The sequence below is a fragment of the Apium graveolens genome, chromosome 1, assembly GCF_009905375.1.
Source record: "Apium graveolens cultivar Ventura chromosome 1, ASM990537v1, whole genome shotgun sequence".
Taxonomy (NCBI): domain Eukaryota; kingdom Viridiplantae; phylum Streptophyta; class Magnoliopsida; order Apiales; family Apiaceae; genus Apium; species Apium graveolens.
The window spans coordinates 164942646-164968562 of record NC_133647.1 but is presented as its reverse complement, the minus strand read 5'-3'; the positions used below and the strand labels follow the sequence as shown (position 1 = coordinate 164968562).

Sequence of the window (25917 nt, the reverse complement as noted above, 5' to 3'; positions counted from 1 at the left end):
TTAGTGATATTTAAATATATGTTTGATAATGTGAGTTTTTACATCCCAATTACTTCTCATGTAGAATATTTTGAAAGCGTACGGTATCGATTCAAGTCCCATTCAAGTCTTTGGGATTTTCAAGAAATTTTATGTCAGTAGACAATAGTTTGAACGAAAAAGACTTGTTTGTACAGGTTCTTACAATGGATTTTCGCCAAAACCATTGTCTTATATTTTGTCAAAAAGGTTGATGTCATGACACAATGGTTTCCTAAAAAAGGCTTGTTTGTACACTTTCGTACAATGGTTTAATTTTAAAACCGGTGTCTTATATTTTAGAAAATCATTCTTTCAAATTTTAAACCCCTATATCGAATTAAATTATGAAAAATTGAAATATTCAAATGGATCGATATTAAATGGCTCGTTTCACTTTTCTTTACTCATAGGGTGTCTCTATGTAATATTGTAAACTTAACAAGTCCTGAATCTTTCATATGTATAGTTATCGACTATATTTCAAAAATAATGACGGGATCTATGTACGTATATAATTATGATACAACATATTATAAAAAAAAATATAAGTTATTTATTTCGTATAACCTTAGTGATATTTAAACATGTGTTTTATATTGTGAGTTTTTACACGCCAATCACTTCTCTCGTAGAACATTTTGAAAGCGTACGGTATCGATTCAAGTCTCATTCAAGTCTTTGGGATATTCAAGAAATTTAATGTCAATAGATAATGGTTTGAACGAAAAAGACTTGTTTATACAGGTTCTTACAATGGATTTTTGCCCAAACTGTTGTCTTATATTTTGTCAAAAGCGTTGATGTCATGACACATTGGTTTCCTAAAAAAAGGCTTGTTTATACACTTTTGTACAATGGTTTAATTTTAAAATGGTTATCTTATATTTTAGAAAATCATTCTTCCAAATTTTAAACCCCTATATCGAATTAATTTAGAAAAAATGAAATATTCAAATGGATCGACATTAAATGGCTCGTTTCACTTTTCTTTACTCATACGGTGTCTCTATGTAATATTGTAAACTTAACAAGTCCCGAATCTTTCATTAGTATAGTTATCGACTATATTTCAAAATTAATGACGGGATCTACGTATGGATATGATTACGATACAACATATTATAACGAAAAAATATAAGTTATTTTTTTTGTATAACCTTAGTGATATTTAAATATATGTTTGATAATGTGAGTTTTTACATCCCAATTACTTCTCATGTAGCACATTTTGAAAGCGTACGGTATCGATTCAAGTCCCATTCAAGTCTTTGGGATTTTCAAGAAATTTTATGTCAATAGACAATGGTTTGAACGAAAAAGACTTGTTTGTACAGGTTCTTACAATGGATTTTTTCCAAAACCGTTATCTTATATTTTGTCAAAAAGGTTGATGTCATGACACAATGGTTTCCTAATAAAGGCTTGTTTGTACACTTTCGTACAATGGTTTAATTTTAAAACCGGTGTCTTATATTTTAGAAAATCATTCTTTCAAATTTTAAACCCCTATATCGAATTAAATTATGAAAAATTGAAATATTCAAATGGATCGATATTAAATGGCTCGTTTCACTTTTCTTTACTCATAGGGTGTCTCTATGTAATATTGTAAACTTAACAAGTCCTGAATCTTTCATATGTATAGTTATCGACTATATTTCAAAAATAATGACGGGATCTACGTACGTATATAATTACGATACAACATATTATAAAAAAAATAAGTTATTTATTTCGTATAACCTTAGTGATATTTAAACATGTGTTTTATATTATGAGTTTTTACATGCCAATCACTTCTCTCGTAGAACATTTTGAAAGCGTACGGTATCGATTCAAGTCTCATTCAAGTCTTTGGGATTTTCAAGAAATTTAATGTCAATAGATAATGGTTTGAACGAAAAAGACTTGTTTATACAGGTTCTTACAATGTATTTTTGCCCAAACTGTTGTCTTATATTTTGTCAAAAGCGTTGATGTCATGACACATTGGTTTCCTAAAAAAGGCTTGTTTGTACACTTTTGTACAATGGTTTAATTTTAAAATGGTTGTCTTATATTTTAGAAAATCATTCTTCCAAATTTTGAACCCCTATATCGAATTAATTTAGAAAAAATGAAATATTCAAATGAATCGACATTAAATGGCTCGTTTCACTTTTCTTTACTCATACGGTGTCTCTATGTAATATCGTAAACTTAACAAGTCCCGAATCTTTCATTAGTATAGTTATCGACTATATTTCAAAATTAATGACGGGATCTACGTATGGATATGATTACGATACAACATATTATAACGAAAAAATATAAGTTATTTATTTTGTATAACCTTAGTGATATTTAAATATATGTTTGATAATGTGAGTTTTTACATCCCAATTACTTCTCATGTAGCACATTTTGAAAGCGTACGGTATCGATTCAAGTCCCATTCAAGTCTTTGGGATTTTCAAGAAATTTTATGTCAATAGACAATAGTTTGAACGAAAAAGACTTGTTTGTACAGGTTCTTACAATGGATTTTCGCCAAAACCGTTGTCTTATATTTTGTCAAAAAGGTTGATGTCATGACACAATGGTTTCCTAAAAAAGGCTTGTTTGTACCCTTTCGTACAATGGTTTAATTTTAAAACCGGTGTCTTATATTTTAGAAAATCATTCTTTCAAATTTTAAACCCCTATATCGAATTAAATTATGAAAAATTGAAATATTCAAATGGATCGATATTAAATGGCTCGTTTCACTTTTCTTTACTCATAGGGTGTCTCTATGTAATATTGTAAACTTAACAAGTCCTGAATCTTTCATATGTATAGTTATCGACTATATTTCAAAAATAATGACGGGATCTACGTACGTATATAATTACGATACAACATATTATAAAAAAAATATAAGTTATTTATTTCGTATAACCTTGGTGATATTTAAACATGTGTTTTATATTGTGAGTTTTTACATGCCAATCACTTCTCTCGTAGAACATTTTGAAAGCGTACGGTATCGATTCAAGTCTCATTCAAGTCTTTGGGATTTTCAAGAAATTTAATGTCAATAGATAATGGTTTGAACGAAAAAGACTTGTTTATACAGGTTCTTACAATGGATTTTTGCCCAAACTGCTGTCTTATATTTTGTCAAAAGCGTTGATGTCATGACACATTGGTTTCCTAAAAAAAGGCTTGTTTGTACACTTTTGTACAATGGTTTAATTTTAAAATGGTTGTCTTATATTTTAGAAAATCATTCTTCCAAATTTTAAACCCCTATATCGAATTAATTTAGAAAAAATGAAATATTCAAATGAATCGACATTAAATGGCTCGTTTCACTTTTCTTTACTCATACGGTGTCTCTATGTAATATTGTAAACTTAACAAGTCCCGAATCTTTCATTAGTATAGTTATCGACTATATTTCAAAATTAATGACGGGATCTACGTATGGATATGATTACATTACAATATATTATAACGAAAAAATATAAGTTATTTATTTTGTATAACCTTAGTGATATTTAAATATATGTTTGATAATGTGAGTTTTTACATCCCAATTACTTCTCATGTAGAACATTTTGAAAGCGTACGGTATCGATTCAAGTCCCATTCAAGTCTTTGGGATTTTCAAGAAATTTGATGTCAATAGACAATGGTTTGAACGAAAAAGACTTGTTTGTACAGGTTCTTACAATGGATTTTCACCCAAACCGTTGTCTTATATTTTGTCAAAAAGGTTGATGTCATGACACAATGGTTTCCTAAAAAAGGCTTGTTTGTACACTTTCGTACAATGGTTTAATTTTAAAACTGGTGTCTTATATTTTAGAAAATCATTCTTCCAAATTTTAAACCCCTATATCGAATTAAATTAAGAAAAAATTAAATATTCAAATGGATCGACATTAAATGCCTCATTTTACTTTTCTTTACTCATACGGTGTCTCTATGTAATATTGTAAACTTAACAAGTCCCGAATCATTCATATGTATAGTTATCGACTATATTTCGAAAGTAATGACGGGATCTACGTACCTATATGATTACAATACAACATATTATAACGAAAAAATATAAGTTATTTATTTCGTATAACCTTAGTGATATTTAAACATGTGTTTGATAATGTGAGTTTTACATGCCAATCACTTCTCTTGTAGCACATTTTGAAAGCGTACGGTAACGATTCAAGTCTTATTCAAGTCTTTGGGATTGTCAAGAAATTTGATGTCAATAGACAATGGCTTTAATGAAATAGACTTGTTTGTATAGGTTCTTACAATGGATTTTCGCTCAACCCGTTGTCTTATATTTTATCAAAAAGGTTGATGTCATGACACAATGGTTTCCTAAAAAAAGGCTTGTTTGTACACTTTCGTACAATGGTTTAATTTTAAAACTTTTGTCTTATATTTTAAAAAATAATTCTTCCAAACCTAAATCACCTTCAAAAAAATTTCAAATTTTTTTTTAAAATTCAGGAGGGAATCTAAATAAAATAGAGGGGGAAACAAAAATTTTATTTTTTTGTAAATCAACGGCTCAGAATTGTCTATTCATAATCCAACGATAAAGAAAATGTGACTTTTTTTAATTTTATATAAATAAAATTTACAGTAAAAATAATTCAAACCCTCTGAAATTAGACAACGGTTTTTCATGAAAGTTGTTGTAATATATTTTCTAATGCAGGTGATTCAGACAACGGGTAAGACACCATTGTCTGAAACTCTTTTACTCAACAGAGGTGATAAACTATTGTCTGTTATGCTTTGTTTCTAACATTGGTTTTTCCGCACCATTGTCTCAAATAAATAACACATTGGTACCGGAAAACCGTTGTCTAAGTTGCACAACAGTCATTAAAACCCATTGTGTAAAACAATAGAAAGCACACCGGTTAATTTTGACCTAAACAACACTTGTACCAATAGAAGTTACACAATGAGGATGAATACAACCATTGTCTCATTGGAGCACAGGGGCACCATTTACACAACATTTTCGAATAAGTTGAATCACCATTCTGTGAAACAGAATGATACAAGGCTTTTTGGTCAACTACCAATTAATCGTTGTCTAATTTTTTGGGACAACAGTTTTTTTGGCCACCATTGTGTAATAGGTGTTGTCTCATTCAGTTTCTGGTGTAGTGTACGCCTTTTATTAGATTTTCCTTATAAAGTCATGCACGTAATGTTCGGGAATTTTTAAATATTTTTTCACAAGCCCAAAATCAACATATCTTGACATCCGTACGGTTGGATCGTCTAACAGCTCATTTAAAAATATTATTCGGATGTTCGGGTAATATTCTCATTTCAAGGAGTACGCCTTTTACTATATTTTACTTATAAAGTCATGCACGGAATGTTCGACAATTTTTAAATATTTTTTCACATCCGAATGATCAAATCAAAGTCATTTATGAAATATTCAAATTTTATAGGAAACGTGGAGTGTTGATAAAATTTATTTACACTAGAATGTCGAATTTGTTCAAAATTAATTTTTTGAAAATATAGGACAACGGGTTTCGGGCAAAAATTCTTGTGTGAAATTACTTCAGATACACCGCTGTCCAATGATAATTTAACTAACACTTTCTTACATAACGGTTTTCTGTATAAATGCTTGTCCTACGTTAATTCAGGCAACGGTTTCGCGGAATTAACCGTTGTAAGTCTGTTTAAATTTTCAAAATACAAGATTTGAACACAGTTTTTACAATTTATTCATTAATTTTGAAAAAAAATAATCGAAAAAAATACTGATTGTCAGATTAAAGTAGAACTGAATTATAAACCGTTAATTTGAAATGAAGTTCCCTCTTCTTTCATTTTCATCTCCCTCCAATTTGATTTTCATCTCCCCCAAATTTCATTCTTACCCATTTCCTTTAACTCATTACTTTGTTTACTCCATTACTTTGTCTCTAAACACCTCAATACCAACACCGGCGATTTCAACTCAACAGCGGCGATTTTCATCTCCCGTTCGACTCAACGACTCAACAACTCAACAAAGGTATTTAACACAACCCACACCTATATGTCATCTATATTTGGGGATTATGAAATCCTAAAACCCACATCCATATTTGGGGATTTGGGGTTTGTATCTGGGATTTGGGATTTATATTTGGGGCATTTGAGTTATTGATTTGGGATTTATATAACCATTTTTAGGGTTTTATTATTTAGGGTTTCTAAAACATGCTTCTTTCTTTCTTTTAATTACATCTCTGTTTTAAAAATGTTTGTTGTTGATTCAGTTTTGAGTTTTCATTCATTCATTGAGTTATCTTGGATTTTGCATGCATTGAGTTACACATATATATGTTTATAAATATGTATTGAGTTATGTATGTTTGTATGGGTGATTTTCGGGTTATATTTATGATGAATGAATTTGTTTTGAGTATATATTTGTTGGATGTATTAATGTTAGGTGTTTTGTGTGAATAAACTCTGTTTAATGTATATTAAACACTTTTTTAAATTAATGTGTATGAATAAACTCTGTTTAATGTATATTAAACTCTATTTTTAGTGTTCAATCATCTATATTTGATACTTATGTGTGTGAAAATGTATGTCACTGTTAATATTGATTATTATTTGTGCGTTGTATAGATTATGGTTAGTCCAAAGAAGAAGTCAAAGTCGAGAAAGAATGAGTTCCACAAGTTAGAATCGAAGAGGACAGACTCCAAGAGGACAGACTCGAAAATGACAGAGTTTAAGATCACTCGATCTTCACCCAATCCAACTACCACTACCATGAATGTGATTAAGGCTTTAAAGAAGACCAGGTCCTTAAACAACGAGACCCACACTCCGTCTTGTTCTTCCCCAAAATCAGTGAAGCGGAAGCCCATATCTGAGAACTTACGAAAGGAAATTACCAAGAAAAGGAAACGAAAAATACCTATTACCACCACTGACCATCTTCAAGGACTCAAGCTATTGAAGCGAGGTTGTGTGACGATGCACCGGATTCTAAGACGCGAGATGATGGGGATCAAACTTGCGGTGTCTTTTAATTCAAAAGGAGAGCCATACGGTAAAGCAGGGGCAGAGATGCAATCATATATTTGAGTTTTGGCAAGAACAAAAGCCCCAATCTGGCATGATTCCTGGGACTGTGTGCACGTAAAAAAAATGAAATAATCTAGTTGCTTATGTTCTTTCAATTGCTTGCATTTTTTTAATGATACTAATGTTTCTTATGTATGTAGATGGCTTACATTGTACCTCAATCATCGAAGAAGATGCTTTTAATATCTGCATTTTCAAAATGGAGGGAGTTCAATTGTCGGTTCACCAAAGATTAAATTCTTCCTTATCTGGATCAACCTGAAATTTTGGCACATCCTCCTGCAGATTATTCATTCATTAAAAAATATCATTAGGACATATTTGTTTCTGATCGAACGTCGAAGGAATTTATGGTATGGTTATATTTACCTTTACGTAATATTTTTTTTGCTAAATTTATATACAAGATTTACTTAGTCGTAATCTTATTTAACCTCATTGATGCTTTTTATGAAGAAAATTCATGATGAACAAGTTCAAAGAAGGTCAATGAGTTTATATCCACATCGCATGGCTCGAAAAGGTTATGCAAACCTTAAGAATGAATGGGTTAGTGCTATTGAAACAACATATTCATTTTTGTTTTCTTAATGACTTTCCAAATATGTTTATGGTATTACTAAGGTGATTATCTATATGTCAATGCAGTTAGAATCTCATCCAGATATAGAGAAGGTAGATCGATCAGATACCTGGATTGAGGCAAGGAAGGACAAAGATGGAAATTTTTTAAATGATGTAGTTGCGTAAAAAGCCAAGGAAATTGTAAGTTATTGATTTTTTAAATGATGAAGTTGTTGTAATATATTTATTTGCTGGTGCTTTATGTTAGCTTTCTAATCTAAACTCAAGATATTTATTTGTTTATTTTGTTTACATATTTCTATCTGCACGTTGATTTGTTAGTTTGTAATCACGATTTAGACGTGGTCATTACATATACAGCAATTTAGTAGGAGCATTATAGAATAACTTAGTGTTTGATTGTTTGTAGGAGTTCAGTTGATCAATTCCTATTTTATAGGACATTTCATTTGTATTAGTGGTAGTAGTATTCCAATAAGAAATAATATGAGTAAGGCAACTTGGCCAGACTACATTTTACTCTCTAGTTACATACATACATTGATTCATATTGTATGCTATTTAAGTTTGTACCAACACTTTGAACCTTTTTTTTGTTAAACTGTTAACAAACTTTGCTAAATTGTAAGTACTACATTTTTACATGCCTAGACATATTAGATATTTTATATACGAATACCTAAGATTAAAAAAATGATAATCTTAATTTTGTAGGAAAAACTGAAGGAAGGAAAAGTTGCAGTGGAAGGTGTTAATGATGTTTTAACGATGGTGCTTGGCAAGCCTGAGCACGGAGGAAGGGTACGTGGTCAAGGATCCCATCTGAAACAATCAGTTTATTTTCATCTTCCAAGGCAAAAGAAAGTGAGAACAATTGATGAAAAGATACGTGAGGGAGTTAGAAAGTTCATGGCTGTGGAGACTCCAAAAATAATTAAAGAGAGGGATGCATTTTGGATGGCTGAAATTAAAAAGATCATAGCACAGATTTCATTGACAAAGGCTGGACATCAAGATAGTTCGAAACTTGCTTCCTAAGGACAGGGTTGAAGGGGATGAAGAGGATGCAGGTTTAAATGATCTTAGAACACCTGAAATGGTAAGGAACATATTTTCCATTGAAGAGGAGCCAGTTGTTCATAAAGTGGATATGATTGAATTTTTTTTTGTTGATTTGGGGGAAGAGCTTCCGTACGATAACAAGTCGTGTGGTGAGGATGATCAGAAGGAGGCTGATGAAGATGATCAGAAGGTGGATGGTTAGGATGATCAGAAGGTGGCTGGTGAGGATGATCAAAATATGGCTCGTGAGGACGTGAAAGATGCTTCAGATAGTTCTATATGCAAACTGGCAGTTGGGTCATTGAACAACATTGTTGCCTTTGCAAAAATTGATGAAGTCCTAGTTGTTGAAGGGCATGAGCAGACTATTAATGGAGTAAGACTTGGAGAAGAGAATGCAAGAGTGTCAATTACTCAAGTCATTCAAGAAAATGCTAAGATTCCCTTCCCTATTGGCAATGAAATTGTGTCTGTACAAGATTCCATGGGAACTTTTATTAGATGGCCAAGAGACCTCATTGCACGAGGAAACAGTAGCACTATCCATGTCTTGTCTGCTCCAAAGGTCACAATCGTTTTTTTGTTTAGTATATTTAGTATGTATTTATTGAGCATGTTATTTTTACTATTTTAACATATATAAAAAAATTTTAGAGAACCAAGAAAGGTCTTTCCAAGAGATCAAAGAAGTCATTTAAATTAATTGAAGATGTTGAACTGAAGCTGGTTGTTGAGATGAGTGAAAATTATCCGTCTGCATTGAAGCGCTTGTGGACATGGGCCAAGAATTCCCTGAGTGATGGCCAAACTTTTTATTTTGAGTTGAGCGAACAAGCCTTTGGCTTGTCAAAGAAGCAAACCATGTTCTTATCAGATGTACATGCGGTGCGCTATTGAGGTGAAATGGCAGGCTCTGTCATTTGCCTTTATATTCAATAAGTTTTATGTTAAAATTCTTTATTTATTTTTCTGAAATTAAAGTCAGAATCTTTACTCACTACTGCCTAATAATATATGTAGCTTCTTAAATGAATATATGAAAAATAATAAGATGTTGAGCATGATAAGATTCGTACATCCTAGCACAATTGGTGCCATTGGATGTGGTACTGCAGCGCAGAGGTCACGTGCACTAGCTACACGTTTCAAGGGTACTAACAAAGGCCAATATTTTCTCATGCCTTACAATGGTGTGTGAGTATTTAATTTATACTATTTCTAGCTAATTAGCCATTCTCTAAAATAATTTTCTTAGATTAAAATGATCATATGTATGGCCATTTTTAAGTTGATTTCTTAAGACAATTTAAGTTACAAATTTTATATACATGAATGTAATTTTGAGTTTAAACTTGATAATATTTCTTGCAAATTGTAAGTTGAATTTACGGTAATTTAGGGTTCAATTTTATTAGAAGGTGAATTAGATTATGTCAATTTTACTAGAACTGTTATGCATCTTTATTCATATTTTTGTAGGAACCACTGGACGTTGACAGTTGTGAAACCCGAAGCAGAGATGGTCTATTACATGGACCCTCTTAAACGTCGAATTGCAAACGGGTAATGGGTTGATGTTGTCGACAAGTAAGTACAACTTATAAAGTTTGTGTATACGAGTCTTTACTTGTAAATTACCTTGTCAAACCATATTTTGCACTATTTTTTTAATCTGTTCATATATTTTTTTGTTTATAGTGGCATTAAACTGTATAAGGAGGAGAATCTGAATAAGATTTCAAAGAAGAACGTATTATGGGAGAACATGGCGGTAATAATATTTCTCATAATTTTAATTTCTGTCTTGTATGAAATTGTAATTTAATTTGTTTTGCTTTTTTCAGGGAGTTCCGGTGCAGACGGGGAACAAGGATTATGGCTTGTTCGTTATGGGGTACATAAAGGAAATTTTTCATGACAAAGAGATTGACATTGTTACTAAGGTAAGAAATTCACTTTCTTTGGATTTTCTCACCATTTTGTATTTTGGATGGTTTTTCAGTGGTTGCGTAGGTGAAACAGGTGTATGCTGATGATGCCCTAAATGAGATTCGCGTTGAATTTTCAAAATATTTTATGAAAAAATATGCAAGTTAAGGTTCTAGATTCTGATAATTTTCTTTAGAAATATTTGGTCAAGTGCAAGTTTTCAAAAAATGTAGTTGGTGATGTGAGACGTTAAGTAAACTTTGGATGTTTGGTAGAAGTTCTTATGCGCTGATCAGATTGTAGAATTTGGTTTTTGTTGATTTTTTTTAAGTATTGTGAATGTTGAAGTCTATGGATGTAGTTCTATTTAGTTGGCTTGGATTGTGTTCCTAGATTGATAAGTTGCGGATTGCTGGATTGAATGATATGGATTTAGTTTTATATGGATTTGTGATTGGTAGAAATTTAGTTTTAAATTTCCGCAGGCGGTGGTGTGCATGAACTGTGAATTTGGTATGCAAAAATTTTACACTTCAACATATAATGGTGATTCAAAGCAAAAACAACCATTGTACACTACATATTCAAACAAGAGCCACCTTAAGTAATGGATTATCAACACAGTTGCCTTATGCTAGATAATCTAATAGGAAAAAATTATAAGCCATTGTGTCAATAATATTCAAGTAACTGGTAAAATTTAGACGCTGTTGTCTCAAAATATATAGAACAATGTGACTACAATTGTTTAAAAGCATGTACACAAAGCTTGATTTGAATAAAACTATTGTTTTAATACCATCAACACAACGGTGCTAAACAAAAGCCACTGTCACAAAGAAACTAGAATAAGGGCTTTTCTTGAAAACTGTTGTTGTTATGTTTTGAGACAATAGTGAAATTGAAATTAACATTGTCTCAATAGACATAAAATTTTAAGAATAAAATTAGATACTCTTAGTTGACATAAATTTACCGTTGTGTAGAACTAAAATAATTATTTTACTCTGTTTCAACAACGGTTCTTATTTCCAATTCCGTTGTTTGTCTTGAACTGTAAATTGAATACCCTTAGTTGACAAAAATTTACCGTTGTGTAGAACTAAAACTGTTGTTTTACTCTGGTTTTAACAACAGTTCTTGTTTTTAATTCCGTTGTTTGTCTTGAACTGTAACAAGTCTTGCATAACTGTTATGCTATCTTGTTCTAACAAAGGATGAAAAACCGTTGTCTTACTTCATATCAGACGAGTGCTGGGTATTTAACGGAATATTTTGAAGTCAGACAACGGCGCAAAACTGTTGTATCAAAACGAAGTTCTTGTAGTGGTTGTGAATTATAAAAATGCTAGTATTGATTCTCCATTCGCTGAAGAAGTTGCTAAGAAAAGCGGCAGATTACCCTTTTTGAATCTTACAAAATCTTGAAGGGAGGGGCTTTAGTGTAATGCAGCTGTGGTAATTTCGGTTCACTACAAGAAATTCTGCTAAATTCGACCGAATTTTTTCAGTCGAATTTAGCTAAATTCGACCGAAAATGGTCGAATATAGCTCAATTCGACCGGCATTGTGTTGGTCGAACAGAAGCTGGTCGAAAATGACAAATCCGGTCGAATTTAGATAAATTCGACCGCCCTAAATTCGACCGACTAAATTCGACCGACTAAATTCAACTGTTTTTTGTGTTAATTTATTTTACAATTTTTTGAATGAAATTTCAAATTATTTTCAAAAAAAATCAAAAATCCCGCCAAAATACTATATTCAACCAAATCTCGTCGTACCTAAATTTGACCTAATATAGTCGGATACCAAATTCGACTATCTTTGGTTAAATATAAATTCGACCTGATATGGTCACACACTATATTCGACCACATATTGTCATTAAAAATCCGACCAGCTTTGGTTGATTTTAGCTATAAAATTTACTTTTTCTGGTCGAATATAATATACCAAATTTTTTTTCAAGCTATATTAGTCTAAGTTCAGTCGTATTTAACATGCTAAAGCTTTAATTGCTTTCCAATCAAATTAAATATGCAATTTGCAAATTTGCTACCTATTTATAGTAATACCACTCACATCTCATTTTGCAATTATAATCCCCAAGTAAGCATTCAAAAATGATAAAAATACAAACATGTAACCATTAGTAAAATTACAATTAATAAAGAAATGTGCTAAATTATCCCAGTATTTTTCATTACATACACCGCTAATTCATCCCAGTACTTTTCATTACATACACTGCTTAATATTTTTCATTACATGCTTGAACTGAATTTTGCAAAAGATAAGTCCAAAATAAGGCAGTAAGCCCTAAAGGAGAGGATACATATGTGCGAGTGGATCTTCATTTTCAAAGTCGTCCATGTCATCCACCTTCACAGCCTTTGTGCCGTCCACCGCAGTATCCTTTTCTACTAGACTCTCCTGGAAAATAATGCAATTATTAAAAAACTGTTTCATATCAGAACCACTGGAAAATTATGCTACATAACCACTGTAAAATTATACGACATAACCACTGTAAAATTATACCTCCGCAATGATTTTATCATTGTCCTTCAACACTAGAGGAAGCAAACTGTTAGCTGCCTGTGCATAATATGCCTGCAATACATGTTCACTTGGGTCCGAAAATGCAGCAGCAGCTAAGTTACGCACATTTTCATCCAAAACAGATTGTTTCACTTCACGCATAGGCAAGGACTGGACCATCTCCTTCATTTCATCTAAAATCTTTACCATCCTCAAAAAAATCTCATCTGGAACACTAGCTCGAACTTGAGAATTTCTAGACATTTCTCTGCTGATCCACTGTGATGCTTTCTCTGCTCCAATAAGCTCTGACAGTGTTTCACGGGGATGAAGAAAGACGATCCCCTTGTTCGGAAGCTTAGATTGAATCAACACTTCGAGTTCTTTCTTCCTCCGAATTTCTTTTCTGGTTCGAGGGGATGGCGGTTGATCACTAGATGATAACTCAGGTGATTCAGCTTTAGCAACAAGCAAAGTTTTCATTTTTTCCTGAAATATGCAATAATTCGAATTAAACCTAAACCCGATTTGCAATAACATAATATTGTACATATTTTAATGGGGCATAAGGATTCATGTTCACTATAAATAACATAGTGATCATTACAAAATCGCTCAACTTTATGTCATAATTTCATAAAGCTGTTAATTATTACCATAAACTATTATATGTATCTCACATTTTATTGGTAGTAAAAATTAACCACAAACTGTTTACTTAATGCTTGATCAAAATTGATATTCTTCATCATCATCCCCCCCCAAAAAAAAAACTTTCATGCACATGTAACATACAAAAAGTCGCAGACATATCCAATACACAATAATCTGCTTATCAAGATATCACTACATCTGTAAAAGATAAAAGATCAACCATAAAATTCAAGTGTTGATAGAGCATAACACCAAAAATGGCACAACCAAGAAGGGATGATCAAACTGTATTGTGAATTTTATGTTTTAACCAAGACCCAGTTTCAGACTACGAACTACATATATGGAGGCAAGATGCAAGGAACAAATAATTCAGAGGGTTTAATACTTAAGGCACAACAATGTGTTTGCATGTTTATAGGATATTGGCCAGTCAATCCTAGAGGCTTATTCTCGGGTTCTTGCAAACTTAGCATTCAGCATACTCTCTAGGATAAGAGATATTCTACAGGAAGAAGTTTTAAGTAATCCGAATTCCCCTGTTGCAACATGCAACTTTCCCGGAGTAAACCTTAACAGAAGTGATAAGAGGATGCCGAGTCTGAAATTGAGACACTCTCTCATCAATCAGATGAATATTGTAGATGGCCAGTTTCGTGAACCAAATACAATCAAGTATAGCAAATATGAGTCCTGGGACGATGAACACAGAACGAGTTTAATGACCGGAACAACTGGTCAAAGCAGAGTATGGTGCCTAAGCAGAGATGCATGTGGCAGTCTTTCGACTCTTTCCCCTCAAAGTTCCCCCTGATGCCCCACTGATATATGTTGTAAATACACATAATTACAAGATGTGGTTTAGGAAGTTGCCAAATATGGTGTAGCAGCACTTTCAGTATAAACATAGGGAGGGACAGATCTCATGACCCTTTAGCTGAGAATGAACATTACCCTCAGTAATTTACACATTAAGCCTATAAATATATTCTTATAGTTAAAATATTTTTAAGTCTAAATGCTTTACAATTCATTGCACCATCCTCTTTATGTTCTTTTTCTGCAACTTTCTACTGCCCAAACAAATTCTAACGCCATTATTTGCATTGTCTTCAACCCACTTGTGATTTTTTTTAATAAATTCAATGAACATTTTATAACAGTCTGCAATGGTAGGACATACTAGTGTACATACTTTGTCTGGTTAGTTCACAGGTAATATTTCAGCCACACCTAACGCAAACGAACAATAATAGTCCTGATTAAATATACTTAAGAAACCACACCTAACGCAAAAAAGATGATTAAGATTATTATCACTGTATATTTACTTGTTTTTTCTTTATAATTTACGCAAATAAGATGATATTCGACCGAATACACGGCAAGCATAACATATCAATATATACCAATATTCAACACATCTAGTAAAATAAACACATCTAGTAAAATGGGAGGAAACCTGGAGGTTTTTCACAACTGGTTCACTAGGATCGTAAACAGTACCCAGGAATTCCTATTCACCAATTGGATCTTCGCCCCTTGCCTCTCTTTCAGCATCTATTTCCTTTAAGATAGGTAAAAACCCATCAGATGATGTAGATAAATAAGCTAATATTACAAAAACCTAGGTCATAATCATCTTATAGTTGATATAACAAACCAATATTAAATAAATCAAAGTTGCAACGTCAATTTCAGTACAAATAAATCAACTAAGCAGTTAGTATCACGTAGTATATATTATATGTTTCCCCTTCTTTTTAAATTAAGTAATATATTTTGTAGGGATATAATATTTCATGCAGTGTAGGACATAGGATGCAGTTATTCAATCTGATATCTAATTATCATATACTACTAGCCAACTAAATCATACCTCCCGTCTTTGATCAAATGATTTGGCCCCGGTACGGGAGGTAAATTCCACCATCTTTCTGGCCCTTTTTCCATTTTTGGACCTCGTTTCAAATCGGGGTGTTCCCCAATAAGCACAGAGAGAATTCCACGCTCGCTGAGAGAAGTAATGTGGCTTTAACTCTTTAATATCAATTTCTTCTTCACGATATCCACTCTTCAATAATTCATTCACATGCGCCATCAGGCGTGCCTTCTCTGGATTAATGATATGCTTCCAATTTTTCTTTAATTGTGCTCTCACAACTCTATCTCCTGTTTCTGGTCCACAACCCTTGGGATAGTTATAATATTCCTGCAAATCAGACCACGCGGAGTGTTACTTGAATAGAGTTAAGAGCCCCTATGTTCCATAGTGCTCTTTTGTAAAACGGTTCACAAGACAGGAAGTACTAAAATGAGAGAATTAAAAAAACACAAGTTGTTACTTACTTTAAACTCTTCGATACAACCATCTAAAAAAGCTTCCCTTTGAGCACCCTTTGTATCAATGGTTTTATCATCAAATCTAATCTTCACAATGTAGCTCAAAAGGTGCTTGGGTTTAGACTCCATGAACCTGTAAAAAAAGTAATAAGAAAAAAGAAATAAATTAACAACATAGATGATTTAGTTCAGGTCTAATATTTAGGTCACCATATAGGTTATTCCAGGGAGTTAGTTCAGGTGTACTATTTAAGTAGACATTAATGTAAAACGGAGAAATGAGAGGAATACCCTTTTCCATTCTTAAGCAAATGAAGTGTTGGCTTCGCGTCTGGAGCTGGTTTTATGTTGTAACCCCCATCACTACAGCTGCGCCTTTTCCTCTCATATATAATATTCTGCTTACTACATTTTTCAATATATTCTTCCAGATTGTAGGACCCTTCTGCATCACTCTCTTCAGCACTATCATTTTGCCCTTCACCATCCCATTCATTGGTCCTGACCCTCTTGTTTCCCTTACCCTTGTCTTCAACATTCAGACTAATAGATACTAGTGTCAGTTTTCAGGGCTCATTCCTTTCTTAAACACAAGCAACTCAAAAGCAAATTGGGAAGTATTCAGAAAATCAACAATCACAAGTTAACACCTTTGTCAATGACTCATATTAGTAAATCAACAATGCAGGCAAAACTTTCACCTTTGCACTTGGTAAGGTACAAATTATGTATATTGCAGATCCCGTCTTGGTGAGAGAAATTAATATAAGCAAAACATTAGACTTGGGAAAGCCTGCTTACTTGCAGAAGGATAGGGGGCCTCTACTAGGCAAAGGTCTGATTACAACAAATCGGGAAGTTTGGTCTCACCATAAAAAAAACATTGCTCATAATCTTTTTGTAGACAAAGTCAAGGTACTCCTTATTCATAAGCTTTAGTGCTATATTATCTATTGATTGACTAGTTGAGATTATATATGTTATGTAATAATTGGTCGCAGGACATGCTAAACATAGTGTTAGTGTCCGGGAGCAAACTAATCAAATCTTTGGAGAATGTGGTTGGGGATAGTGGGAAAATTGTAGAGATAAAAGTGGATGATTATGCGAGGGATTTCACATGCCATGTGTTTTCTACTATCATGTTTGGGGAAAACTATCCTAAAAACACCGGCTTGTTTTCAAAATGTAGAGCTCTCAAACAAGCCTCTGGTTCATCAACCATACTCAATGGCCGTCCTTTCTACAGGTGAGGAACTCCATACTTGTTCTTTCAGACAAATAACAGTAATTCAGACTAACAATCACAAGTTACTCCTAAAGTTATTGACAAATCTTTAGTCTGCCCTAAAATAGTTACATATCTGCTAACAGAATCACTTTAAACAAACACCCAAAATCACTAAATCACACAGGGCCATTAAAGAATTCACAATTAAAACCACACGAAAGATTCGAAAACCACAACAACTAAACCAAAATAAACAATTAATAAAATAAATAAAGGCCTTCTGAGCAGCCAAAACAGAGTCAACCACCACAGCTTTGACTATACACAGATGTTCTGTATATGTTGACTATACACAGATACTAATTTGGGGTTCTTTCAAAGAGAACAGCAACAAAGTGACACATATATACAGTCCGAGACACACACAAACAGTCAGAGAGAGAGTGGGAGAGAGAGAGAGAGAAAGAACACCTGTGTACTTAGCCTCGCCAGTTTCAGCCTCTGATTTGAGCTTTCAGCCATCGTTTGTAAACCCTAGCTGCGCCGCGAAAGAAAGAAGAGAAAGAGGGGAAACGATGTAAATGAAATTTTGGGGGTAAATAAAGTATATACCTAAAAACTAAGTCGGCTAATAATAGTCGAATTTAGCCGTGTCGTGCAATAAGACCTTGTTTGGTTGAAAAAAATGAATCAGAGTGTTCTCCCAGTTAAGCTTCTGTATAAAACCTCCTGTTATCAACCAAAATACAAACACTATCATCCACTTTACAAAAATTTACAAACATTTAATTAAATTTCAAATTTAAAAATTATAAATAAAGTAGCAATTGTTTTGATACAAATTTTATTAAAAATAATGAATTACACCAAGTCATCATCATCACTAAATTCATTATTTTCCGTTCCATTTTCTTCGTCTTCATCTTCGGCTTCCTTATCGTTTTTACTTTCTTCTTCATCATCATGATGTATCGAGTAGTCATTTTCAAACATCCTTAAATCAACAAAAAAATTTGAAGGATCACGAATAGTAGCACTTTCGACATGGGAAGATGAAGCATTTGACACTTCATTTTGTAAAGCATTATCGATGATTTTGATATTTTCCTTAGTTGACACACTTTCATCAACTTGTCGACTCTTTGTTGTTAGAACCGTGTACCATGATGATTTTGTATTTAAAATATTTGGTGCATAGTACACTTGATGAGCTAGGCTAGCCAACACAAACACGTCGTCGGCATTTAGTTTTGATTTGACATCCACGGTAGTCATCTGATGTCTATCAACTTTGACATGTGTCGTATGATCAAACCAATTACACTTGAAGACAATCACTTGATGTCCATTATGATAGAAGAGTTTTAAAATTTCTTCCACCCTTCCATAATAGTTTCCATAACTTTCATTGTAAGAAGTCCCTATAATTATAATTATTTAAAATTTGGATTAAAAGATAAAGAAAAAGTATGTTTCAAATATTATGAGTAAAAATCTCACCGATGACAACTACACCGGAATTTGGTGAAGTGAGCTCCTTATCCTTTGCGCAACTAAATTTGTAACCATTGTATTTGCACACTTTATAAGACTCCACTTTAAATATCGGACCTCTTATTAGGTCTAGAAATTTCTTTTTGAGCTCTTCATCATCGTGAGAAGGGGGTAATGTTGTTGCACTAACTTCTGGAATCCACTACTTTTTTTTGTTCAAAAATAAGAAAAATTAAGTTGTAAACTCAATTCTTAATTTTTGAAGTAAAGAGGGTTTAGAAAAATCTTACCGCAAGTACTTTCCAACTTCCGGCGAATTAATAAGAACATAGTATGCCACAAGTTCATGTTCATCACCATTCAAGATTCTATCTCTACTTCGTAGACTAGGATGTGCCGGATATGTATAAACTTCTAACAATTCGACATCATGAAACTTTCGAGGTGCCTCATTCCGACGTAACTGACCATACACAACTTTTGAATCAAAAAATACTGAGCAAAAGTGTACATTTTCCTCCTCAATATAGCGTTGTGCCATGGAACCTTCTGCTCGAGCTTTGTTTCAAACTTTCAATTTCAGGTTGTGCAAGTATCTCTCAACAAAATACATCCAACGCCCATTAGCCGGACCCCCTAACTTACACTCAGTAGCTAAATGGAGTGGCAAGTGCTCCATCGGATCAAAAAACCCTGGAATGAAGACAGTTTCAAGTTTTGACATTATTCTCACTATATCTTTCTCCATTTTTTCCAAATCTGAGTATTTGAGATTTGACGAGCATAAATCTTGAAAGAAGTTGCACAACTCAATAATAGGATCAGCTACATGTTTCGGAAGTAAGTCACGACAAACGATAGGCAACAACTTTTGCATGAAGACGTGACAGTCATGTGATTTCATCCCGCGAATGCAAGTTTTTTTCCAATTTACGCACCTTGATATATTTGAGGCATACCCATCTGGAAGTTGTAATTCTTCAATCCACTTGAACAACTTATGAATTTGTTCTTTGGAAAGAGCGTATGGCGCATGTGGTTCCGTACCATCATCTTGAATCCACAAATCACGATGCACACTTAATTCTTTACAATCTTTCCTCGATTTTGTGTTATCTTTGGACTTCTTTCCATCATCAAGAATTGTGTAGAATATGTTGTCAAAGATATTTTTTTCAGTGTGCATAATGTCAATGTTGTGACGAAGGCTAAGTGTCTCCCAATATGGAAGCTCAAAAAATGGAGAACTGTGAGTCATAATTAATTATGTGTCACACCATAATCCCTTGGTTTTCTCTTTGTTGACTTTCCTGGAGGGGGGATTGTATCTGCTCGCACATGGTCTTTGCAAAAGATCCTGAATGTCGAGCGCAGACTGATCGGGTCTCAATAATTCCAAACCTTGTACTCCTTCTCAGGGGATCATCTGCTTCCAAAAAATACCGAGCAGTGCCATAAAAAGTAGATTTACCACCATGTTTGAGTTGTTTAGCTTTTACCTCTCCCATGCAAACTGGACATGCCAACTTACCTAGAACATATGTGAAAAACTCAATAAATAAACATATATGAAATTATATAAAATATGTGCACATGTGTGTGTTTATAAAATAAAACACGTACCCTTGGTGGACCACCCACTCAGCATGGCAAGTGCAGGAAAGTCACTAATTGTCCATAAAAGTGCAGCCTTCATCATAAAATTTGTACGTGAATATATGTCATATGTTTCCACCCCAGTATGCCACAATAATTTCAACTCATCAATTAGCGGTCTAAGATAAACATGTAAGTCTTTTGTAGGATCCGTTGGTCCGGGAATAAGAAGAGGCATGAACATGTATGGAGCCTTAGTACACATAGAGGGGGGAAGATTATACACAACAATCACCACAGGCCATACAGTATACTCCTTGGCATGAGCATCGCGAAAGGGATCAAATCCATCAGTAGAGAGTCCGAGTCTAACATTTCTAATCTCCTTTGAAAATCGTGTAAATCTACGATCAAATTGTTTCCATTCATCTCCATCTGCTGGGTGACTTAATTGACCTTCAACAATAACTCTATCATGATGCCATCTCATACATTTTGCAGTTTTCTCAGCCATGAATAAACGCTGCAATCTCGTGGTAATAGGAAAATAACGCAAGATCTTACGCGGGATCTTCTGTTTTTTAGGATCTTTTTGCACTTTGTAGCGGTCTCTTTTGCATATATCACACTTGGTCTTCTCACTGTGTTCCTTGTAGAATAACATGCAATCATTCTCACAAGCATCAATCTTTTCATACTCCATGTTCAATCCTCTAATCATCTTTCGTATAGTGTAGTACTTCTCAAGCAACTTATGATCATTAGGCAATACTAATCCAATGAGGTGTAGCAAGTCATCAAAACCATTATTACTACAATTATGCCTATTTTCCAACGAAGCAACTCCATTACAAACTCCAATGTTGTAAAATTGGCATTATTTGGATATATTGGTTCGGAAGCGGTATTTACCATCTCGTAAAATTCTTTTGCTTTTGCATTCGGTTCGTCATCAAAATCTTCGCAATCCTCAAATTCATCATCATGTGCATCATAAATATCATCATCTCTGTAGCTAGTATTGCCAAAACTCGTTCCAACATCGTTGCGCAACACATCTTTTTCCCCATGACAATCCCATCTAGTATACCATTGCATAATACCATATCGATACAAATCAACTTTCACGGTACTAGGATACTTGTAGTACTCATTACCACAATTTTTGCACGGACATCTTATAAGACCGTTGTCTTCGGGATCAAGATTTACAATAGCAAATTTAATGAAATTATCCACACCATTTTTGTAATCTTCCGTTAAATATTTTGCCTCGTTAAATCGATGACGACCAATCCAACTACGATCGGATGTCATCTACAAAATAATCAATGAAAATAAATTACCAATTTAATTATGGAAACTAAGATTATCTCATTATTAAATACCATATTAGTCAACAAAAAATAAATAAATAATAATCACATTATTCTTGAAAAAACATTTAATCTACTCAAATTTATAAAGATTATCACAATTAAACTATTTAAAACAAAAATCTGTAAAAGAATTACACTTACTTGAGATTTGAGATTTGAGATGCTCACATGAAGAAGTAATTTTTAGTAGAAAAGCAAAAAAAGTAGTGAAATGGGGAGAAAGTATGGAGGGAGAAACAATGGAGAAAACGGCTGCTGGAATGGAGAAAGGGGTAGGGTTTCCGAAATGAGCACGGGTTAATTCAACCAGAAATGGTCGAATTTAGTACGGTTCAATTCCACCAGAAGCGGTCGAATTTAGTAACGCCCTAAAATCAGTCGAATTTATATTTATGCTACTAGTTATAGTCGTATTTATTTACATTTAACTGCAGCTAGTCGAATATAGTAAGATTTAATTTCACCAGACACGGTTGAATTTAGTATGTCAATAAATGCTTCCCACTGTAGTCGAATTTAGGAATATTCAACCGCCTACGGTCGAATTTATCTTCGTTCTACCAAGGTCAGTTGAATTTATATAAATTCAACTACCTTAGGTCGAAAATATAATATTCAACCGCCTACGATCGAATTTATCTCCGTTCCACCAAGGTCAGTTGAATTTATATTATTTCGACAGTTGTTGGTCGAAAATAGCAGAAATTATTCAAATTTATTTTTTAGAGGGAAATTTTCTGCCCACTGAAATTTTAAATTAAAGGGCGGCAATTTTTCCCGCCGATCCCACTTATTAAATTCGACCAAATTCGGTCGAAGTTTTTACGCGGGAATTTTTTTTTTGGCGGGATTGTTCCCGCATTTTTTTCCCTCGTGCTAAACTCGACCGAAAAGAGAAGTTAGTCGAAAATAACCTTAAATTCGACCGGGTTATTTCGACCGCCGCTAAATTCGACCGAATGTCGGTCGAATTTAGCCGCCCCTACTAAATTCGACCGAATATAGTAAAATTTACGCGCGGTCGAATTTAATTGGTTGAAAATACCCTAATTTTTTTTTAGTGGTTTATCTAGTGCTCTTAGGTTGATCTTGACATTTCACCATGGGGATGAGAAGAATTAAGTATACCTATTGTTCTCGGAATCTACTTGGTGGCTTTCTAAGATCTACCACAGTCCCAAAATTGCCTCAGGTATTTAATGTGGTATATATATAGATATCAGGGTAATAAAAATAATTTTTTAGAAAAAAATGTGCTGTTTTCTTTAAATATACAAAAAAATTGAAAAATATAGACAAGTTGTGGAATAGATTGCAACAAATGCTTCAAAAGTCTCAAAAACACTTTAAAAAACTATTTTGGATTATGGATCTTTGAACAGTGTTCAAGGTTCCATATAGAGAATCTCGGGTGCCTGGAGATTGAAGTATATCTAGTGCCCCTTTACTAGATTCAAGTATTTCTTGTCCTTGGTTGGTGAACTTGAAAATTTTAGCCTACTTTTTGATTCCCCATAGTATTGTGGTTTTGGCACCAAAGCTTTCCAATTTCAGTTGTGTTGGTATCTTTTCCATTACGTTTGGAGTTCGCGAGTTGAAGAATTTATGTATAGAGTTCGGCATTGTGTTGAAATCTTATATAGAGATTGGAAAAAAAATTATCTGCACTTTGCAAGTATGCTTCTTGGACTTGGTAATGCCAAGATTCTTACATTCGACTCGGAGAGCATTCAGGTAATTTTTTTATCTAATTAGAATTTGATAATAGTTTCAATTCCTTGGTTTGCTTCTATGACTGCTGATAGTATTGACACTTGATTGTGTAACGTGTGGACTTGGTAAATTTAGTTACTAAGCAAGGGTTTTAAATCATTAGGCTAAACTAGTTATTCGCAGGTGTCAAGGATCTGACCCTTCAATACACGTTCAATCTCATCTGTCATAGTTCACTATTCCTTAAAATTGATATACAGAAGCCTTTTCAATCTTCAAAAGCAAAGACTTTTAAGTTACTGTTCCTGTTAATGAGCCTCTTGCATTTTCAAGCATCTGTTGCAGTTTTTACTGTTGGTGTTAAGCTTTAGTATTTTAATTAAAGTCAACTACCAGAACTTGACTGACTTATGCTTCTCTATAACTCAATGCAAAATTTCCCTTGTTTTTGTAAGGGAGACTGATTATGGTATATCTCCGCCAGATTATGGTTTTTTTGATGGGAATAGAGCATACAGTGTGGGAAATACTGAGTATTTATAATTAAATTCTTGAAAAGGATTTGTTGTTTAAGAGAATATTAGCAAGTAAGATGTAGTCTTGTAAATGATTACAGGACTTTCAACATCCAATTGCATGAGATGCATGTTTGAATTTAGTTTAGGCAGAGGTGTATTAGAGAATCTTAAACAAAAGCATGTGCAACTGACACTTAAATTCGAAATTATGTTCTCAATAATTGGAGTTCTTACTGCTTTATACAATAGCTTGCTCACTCTTGTTGAGTCCCCCCTCCACTAGGATATGAAGAATCAAGATACCTAAATTACCATTGTTGCTTTACACTGAACCCCCTCCCTCCAAGATCTTGTAAGGTTCATAATTGACAACCGCATAAGTTTAGAGGGCATCAAGAGCCCTTTCTTGCACATCCCTCCCCTAAGCCTTGTGTAAAACTAAGCAACAATGTCACACCTTGGCTGAACCAAAAATTATTCAAATGTGTCGTATCCCTTACAGAAAACTGCAAAAGAGAATATCAGAGTATTATTCCAACCAAATCATAATCTCTTCCATTCTTGTTTCAGCCAAGAATATTGGTGGAAAGAGTAATAAACATTTTACCTTAAATATATTCTTGAGGTCAACAAAACTAGGATCATTATCAATAGCTCGGCTATTCAATGCACATAAGATCAATAATTTCTCCGAGGTTGAAATAAATCTAGACAAAGCATCAGGACGATATCAGTTCATGAAACATCTAGACATATCAAATGTAGAAACATACTCAAATGCTATAATGTTACATACATGTTTCACGAATTGATTTCATCTGATGCTATGTCTAGTTTGCTTTCAACCCCGGAAAACTTATTGATCTTATGTGCATTGAACTGTCCAATTATTGATAATGATTCTAGTTTTATTGACCTCAATAATATTAAAGATAAACTATTAATTAATATTTCCACCATTATATTTAAATTGTTATGTTCTCTTTTTGCTCAAACAACAATGGAAGAGATGCATGTTTTCACCATTTGGAGGTATTCAATAAATAAAGAGCAGGGCCTAATGAGATAATGATTTCGTTGAAATGGATCCTCTCAGATTCTCTTTTGCGTTTTCTGTAAGGGATCCTACATGTTTGAATAAATATTGGCGCATCCAAGGTGTGGCATTGTTTCTTAGTTTTACATATAGCTCACATGAGGATGTGCAAGAAAGGACTGTTGATGCCTCACAACTTTTGCAGTTGTGAATTATGAAAATGCTAGCAGTTGCTTAGAAAGACGGCATATTACCCCGTTTGAACCTTACAATATCTTGGAGGCCCGAGGGGCTTCAATGTAAAGCAGCTGTGGTAATTTAGGTTGATCTAGACATTTCACCACAGGGATATGAAAAATCAAGTATACGTAGCGCTCTTACAAGCTACTTACTTGTAGTTTTCTTTGAACTTTTTTCAAGGTGCCATTTAGAACATCTCCAGTGCTTGTTTCCCTAAGAGTTGTATGGGGAGGTGGTGATTGCATGAAGGTCACCTAAGCATCGGACCATTTAAGTTTCTTAAGAAATTAAAACAAGCATGGTTGCGACTGTCAAGCAATGTTGCATGCTCTTCCGTGTTTATATTCTTTTATTGCCAACTCATAGAAACCTAGGATCTTTGTGCATTTCATTGGTCGCAGCCATGCCAACTTGCTGAACTTTATAGTGGCCATAATATATTGACTAAAGTTTTCATCATGTTGTTGG

The 25917-nt window shown here is 33.6% G+C and overlaps 2 protein-coding genes across 2 annotated transcripts; both read right to left on the bottom strand.

Moving 5' to 3' along the window:
• Positions 1 to 13256: 13256 nt before the first annotated feature.
• On the bottom strand, positions 13257 to 17995 carry LOC141710535 (uncharacterized). The gene is made up of 6 exons (XM_074513101.1): positions 17953 to 17995; positions 16534 to 16771; positions 16249 to 16375; positions 15779 to 16111; positions 15362 to 15466; positions 13257 to 13734 (listed from the first exon to the last, which is right to left on the bottom strand). Exons 1-5 carry the CDS (start codon positions 17993 to 17995, stop codon positions 15416 to 15418), a joined length of 792 nt encoding a protein of 263 aa, XP_074369202.1. The 3' UTR covers positions 13257 to 13734; positions 15362 to 15415.
• Positions 17996 to 19532: 1537 nt separating this feature from the next.
• LOC141710524 (uncharacterized) lies at positions 19533 to 21880 on the bottom strand. Its single transcript, XM_074513091.1, has 4 exons — positions 21388 to 21880; positions 20591 to 21334; positions 20369 to 20498; positions 19533 to 20214 (listed from the first exon to the last, which is right to left on the bottom strand). The coding sequence occupies exons 1-4, from the start codon at positions 21878 to 21880 to the stop codon at positions 19533 to 19535; spliced, it is 2049 nt and encodes a 682-aa protein (XP_074369192.1).
• Between the last annotated feature and the right edge of the window lie 4037 nt (positions 21881 to 25917).